Genomic DNA, 6,020 nt, shown 5'->3' with positions numbered 1-6,020 from the left:
TTTTTTATGAGAGTATAACATTATAACATGATATAAAACTCAAAAAAGTTGATTTTACATGATATTGTCCCTTTAGAAAGAACAACCATCTATGTTAAACGAACATAATTTGAACCTGATTCTGCTTTTTGTGGACATTTTATCTCTGGATTTAGAGTTTGAGTTCTTTTACAAACTACAGTAAACCAGCTGAAGTTGAAATGACTGCAGATGTTGGGCTTTGCTTTGAAAAGAGTTGGCTCAAATGGAAAATATGCTAATTTTAGGTAATGACTAAACTTGAAAGTCACTTTGGCTTGGCCAGTTACAAAACTTTTGTTCCTTTTTAATTGTGTAAATGCTGAGTCAGCATCCCTTAAACTTTATTCATGCATTTCAACCAAATTATTACACATTGAGCAAATAAAGATATATTACAAATATACATTTTACAGTATGAGCCGAAGGCTGATTGGTAAACATTTATAAACAACTAAAAACTATTCCCCATTCAAATGTCCAAACAGACAGAATAGAATAGAATAGAATAGAATAGAATAGAATAGGCCTTTGTTGTCCCACGCGGGGAAATTCAGGTGTAGTAGCTGCAGCACTTCAGTCCACAGAAACAGTATATTACTATGTGACATTATCATGTAGCAATAACAATAAGCTGAGATAGTAACAATAAAAAATATACGTAGATCAAAAGTAAGAATAATCATTACCATAATAGTCTTATCAAGATGAAATTGGATAAAATGAAAATTAAGGCAAGATACTGTGCAGAAAAATATAAATTACAGGAAAAAAACAGTCATGACAGACTAAAGGGGGTGTGCAAAATGAGTCAAACTGTCTGCAATAGTCAGACTGAACAGCAGTATGTTTTGCCAGTTTAATGTTCAGCTCATATTCACTTTAGCTTTTATTTTTCACAGAAAATCCCAGATCTCTTCAGTTCCTTCAAAACGTTCTCTGAAATCTGCTTTAGCTACTTGCGCTGTTTTTGTCATAAAAGCCCCATTTAGCTTTTAGCTATTGTTTTTGCTACTTTCAGCCCTTAACTACTGTTCTTCCAGTTTTAGCTTTTAGCCACCATTTTGCCACTTTTAGTTTTAGCAAATCTGCTATTTTTATCTTTTAATGACTAGGGCTGTGAATTGGCAAGAATTTGGCGATACGATACATATCATGACAGAGGGGCCACGATACGATATATCTCGATATATTGCGATACTATAAGCAAGGCGATATATTGCGATATACTGCAATTTTTTGTCCAAAAATTCTATTAAATAAAAACCTCTTACAGGGGAAAAAAATGAAAAACCAAAATTCATTGTCTCAGAAAATTCTAATATTACAGAGACATACTTTTGATACATTTAGCTATGTTCTGCTTTGTATGTATTTTATTTTATTTGTTTCATATTTCTTATTTCATCCATGTTTTCAATTATTAGACTAAATTTGACAATAAATAGTTTGAAAATATATTTTTCGCAGCTTTTAGTTTTTAATATTGATTTACAATATGGTCACCCAACACTTAACAATAGCCAAATGGCTGGCTCACTGCTGCCAACTAGTGGTCAGAGGCTGAACTACAACATAAAAATGAATGGCTGGCAGGAAAGTTGACATTTTAAACCTTAATAAAAAATCGATACAGGGCTTTAGAATATCGATACAGTATCGTGAAATGAAATATCGCGATATTTCAGTGTATCGATATTTTCTTACACCCCTATTAGTGACTGTTCTTCTTTTACTTTGAAGTCTGCTGCTTTTACCTACCATCCTTTTAAGCTTTTGTATTGTTTTGCCAGTTTTAACTTTAGCTTCTATTTTTTAACTAGAGTTTTGCTTAAGCATCTGTTCTGCTATTTTTAGCTACTGTTTTGTTAAGTTTATCAACAGATATTTTACTTTAAGAACTCCGTTTCTTCAGCACCGTCATTCTACACTGTGTTTTCACTGTGTTATTTCAGCAGCGACCTTCTGCTCTCTGTGTTTTATTTTAGGTGTTTGCCATCGTGGTGTTTGGAACCATCACTGGAGAAGGGTACATCAACACTGTGCAGAAACCTGAGGGGAAATGCATTTTCAACCAAAGTGATTCTGCGTGCAGCTATGCTGTTGGTATCGGGGTGATCGCCTTCCTGGTCTGCGTGGCCTTCCTCGTGTTGGATGTTTATCTGCCCTTTATGAGCAACGCACAGGAAAGAAAATATGCCGTCATGGCTGACCTGGGATTATCAGGTGAGCAGCAAACTTTAGATTTTTCATTTCCCAAAAATAACATTTGATTTTCTTTAGCATTGGGGCTGTGCAGATCACTACAAAAACTAAGTTAGTCTCATCAGAGGACAGGTCAGGTCGCCTCAGTTCGTTATAAGCTCAGGTATATATGACCTGTTTTTGAAAGACAACATTTTCTCCTGTGTTTGCTTCTCAGTCGTTTTTAAACAGTGACTAAAAACGACTGAAAACTGGAAAAATAAAATAAAAATCAGGAGCGACTGAACGATTTTTAATAAAACTAATAAAAAGTAATTATTGGATGTAACTATATAACTGCTTACCATTTGTAATAACCCGATTAAAGATGGCTGCCATAGTTAATTGACCTAAAAATAAATGGCTGTAACTCAGTCATTTTCACAGATACTGAGCTTAAATTTGGTGTAGTAACAGCTAAGAAAAAAAAACCTTTGGAGTCAAGTTTGTCTGTTCAAAAAATATCTCAAACCAATTCAAGACGGCTGCCACAGCTAATCAATCTGTAAGAAACGGTGGTTATGATTCAGTCAATTATACAGATATTAGCAAAAAGCTTAAGCTGAGTCATCCCTAACACATTATTTAAGTGCTAACAGAATGTGTGAGACCTCATATTATTGCCTGTTCTTAATTTCAATATTTGACCAATATGGTCATGACCCTTTTGTAAGATAAGATTATCTTAGTTTTAAACTCCTTTTAAAGTGCCTGTGACATGCATATCTATGAGATACAAAAAGTCAAATAAAATATATTTATATTTAATGAATTAGGCATAATACACATGATTTTACACGTTATGTCACATAATTGGCTTATTTTCTTTTGAAATTGGCTCAGCTAAAATGAGACAGGAAGTGACATCATAGTGGAACTCTTTTAGAAAGAAGACTTCCTGGTTTTGTTTATTGAAACAATATTATTTGGACTCTTGACTCTTTCTCAACTCTCTATGATAGAGATTAAAATAATCTAAAGAAACATCAGATTCTTCTCTACAGTCTGGGTTGTTAGCCAAATGTGACAAGGTTCTGTTCACATGCAGACATTCCCCTTTGACATCACTTCCTGTTACTTCACATGCAAGTATCTCAACAACTGTTCATCTCAGCAGCTGTTACCAGCGTTATCCTTCCAAAAATACGTTCATTTTTATTACAACATGTTGATGTCACAGGCACTTTAAGGAATGCTAGATCTTCAATAATTTAGCATTTTTGTATGTTTAGATTTATGAATCAGTAGTTAACTGTTTAATGTTTTTTGCATTTTATATAATCTTGAATTGATTCTGTAAATTTTTGTACTTTAATTCAAAGCTGCATTTCAAAGTTAAAAAACACATATTGCTATTGGTTGCCTTTTCTAAATAAATGGTGACCATGATATTAATAGTCTTGGGAAATTAAAAGGCAGTTTTTAAGATTAGAATAACTCTTTATTTGTGTTTTTGTTTTTTGCTTTTTCAAATCAAACCTGAGTTTTTTTGACAGAATAGTTTAACGCTGGTGTTTTTGCCAGAGAGGCTTGTTTTCCTGACATATTTTTCAGCGTTAAACACAGGAATGACTGCTGTCGGGTGATGAGATAAACAGTTATCAGTTTTGCACGACACGGCTCACAAACATCCATTCTTCTGTGAAACAAAGAAGTGTTGGTTTTGGGAAAGAAACGGCCTGTGTTTGTTTGAGCAGGAGAAACATTTCATTCTGTTGTTTCTGTCTGGGATATTTACTCGTTTTTTTTTTTTTTTTTTTTTTTTTCTGTGTGGAGAGGATGTAGTCACTGCGTGTCTGTGGTTTTTTAGGGGTGTGGACCTTCCTGTGGTTCGTGTGTTTCTGCGTGCTGACCAGTCAGTGGAGTCAGACGCTGGATGATGGTGGTATTCCTTTGGACGCAGCACGGGCCACCATCGCCTTCTCCTTCTTCTCCATCGCCACATGGGTGAGCTCCAACCTGCTGACCCGTTTTCACTAAACTGTACTCAGATGCACTCCGAGATTTTGCCTCTTTTTATGAAAACAAAACAAGGTACACTGATTCTTTATTTCCAAAACACAGGTTATTACATTCATTTCAGTTTATGTAACACCAACTCATAATAGGGGTAAACCTTGCACTGTGTAAAGGAGAAAAATGTTTTTGTTTTAAAATGCTTTTTTGTCATTTAGCTTCAGATTTAACTTTGAATCCAATTAATACAATACATTATGATAGGCCAATTAGAAACAGAATTAAAGAAGCCAGCAGATTGTGTTGGATCTTCCTTTTTCACAATCCTCCACCCTGAGCAGCACAGAGGCAGCAGTGGAGAGGAACGGGTCTGTTTTAACAGGAAGAAGCGTCCTGCAGAACCAGGTTCAGGATGGACAGTCATCTGCTCGACTGAAGGTTTGAGAGGACAGAGGAGGGGCACAGACAGAAAGATTGGTCCAAGTGTAGTTTCAATGGGAAGAAAATGCAGAAAAATAGCAAGAATAAATACAAAAACATGTAGAGTAGAGAGCAGTGATGGGCAGCGCTAACCCAAAAATTTGCTCCGCAATTTCTAAAGCGCTTAAGAAAATATTTAGGTCCGCAACTTCAAAAACGCTTATGTCATAGAAAAACTAGTGGAAGCTAATTTTTAAGCACAAGTTCAGTTTGACACTTACTAGCTGGCAAAAATTCATGTACAATATATGTACAACACTGCCAACTAGCGGTGTATGAACCTTTGTAATGCTTAATCCTTCAAGCGCCGGTTGCTGGGGATGTGATTTCTTGAAACAGACCTTGGGCTCCTGGTGTAAAAATTAAAAAGTTGTTGAGGATTGCTAGTTCGGCTGATTCTTTAAAAAGTTGTTGAGGATTGCTAGTTCGGCTGTTTCTTTAAAAAGTTGTTGAGGATTGCTAGTTCGGCTGATCCTTTAAAAAGTTGTTGAGGATTGCTAGTTCGGCTGCTTCTTTAAAAAGTTGTTGAGGATTGCTAGTTCGGCTGCTTCTTTAAAAAGTTGTTGAGGATTGCTAGTTTGGCTGATCCTTTAAAAAGTTGTTGAGGATTGCTATTTCGGCTGCTTCTTTAAAAAGTTGTTGAGGATTGCTAGTTTGGCTGCTTCTTTGTCTTTTGTTTGTTGTAGAGTTTTCATTAAAGAAGCATCAATAAAGTAATTTTAAAACTGTTTATTGGAAAACTGAAGCGATACATTCTGGGTACATGACAGATTTGATTTGTGACGGGAAATGAAAGTTTTCCATGTAGTTGCTCCATTTGACCCCTAGATGTCTGTCTAACCCCGTTGGTGGATTGCTTCGACCAATTACGTCAAGTATTGAGCTCCAGCATTTAAACTTTTTTTAATTTTAAAAAAAGGAGCTCAGATTGTAAAGTAAAATAAATCAATACTTACAAAATTTTAGTATGGATTACAAACGTTTATTGTTTTTTCTGGGAAAGGGAGTACTAAACATTGCCTTCCTGCTATGTAAGCAGACACAAAGCATTGTGGGAAATGAGAACTGTGACCGAGAGCAACAGCCTGCAAGGATGTATACATTCACAATAAGTGTGTTTATCTGTGAGGGGTGCTGTTGGATAGATCACGTGTTGTGATTCATTGACGGCCATACCTTCCGCTGTTCAAGATAATATGTCCTGATGCATCTCAGTAATCCAGGTAAAAAATCAAAAAGAAAAAATTGTGTAGGGACGGGTTCTTCTCTAATGAAACGTTTCGTCTCTTCTCCAAGAGACTTCTTCAGTCTGAGAGTTTCAG

At 35.6% G+C, this 6,020-nt stretch overlaps 1 protein-coding gene across 1 annotated transcript in view; it reads left to right on the top strand.

Annotated features, from left to right (window-relative positions):
- Positions 1-6,020, top strand: part of syngr2b (synaptogyrin 2b) — a gene marked incomplete at its 5' end in the record, with an annotated part of 14,878 nt that overhangs the window by 3,871 nt on the left and 4,987 nt on the right. The window contains 2 exon segments of the mRNA XM_014014000.1: positions 2,007-2,244; positions 4,073-4,209. Of these exon segments, the coding sequence (XP_013869454.1) occupies positions 2,007-2,244; positions 4,073-4,209 (375 nt within the window).

Source organism: Austrofundulus limnaeus, unplaced genomic scaffold (genome assembly GCF_001266775.1).
Source record: "Austrofundulus limnaeus strain Quisiro unplaced genomic scaffold, Austrofundulus_limnaeus-1.0 Scaffold109, whole genome shotgun sequence".
In the NCBI taxonomy this organism is placed as follows: domain Eukaryota; kingdom Metazoa; phylum Chordata; class Actinopteri; order Cyprinodontiformes; family Rivulidae; genus Austrofundulus; species Austrofundulus limnaeus.
This window is presented reverse-complemented; position numbering and strand designations above follow the sequence as displayed.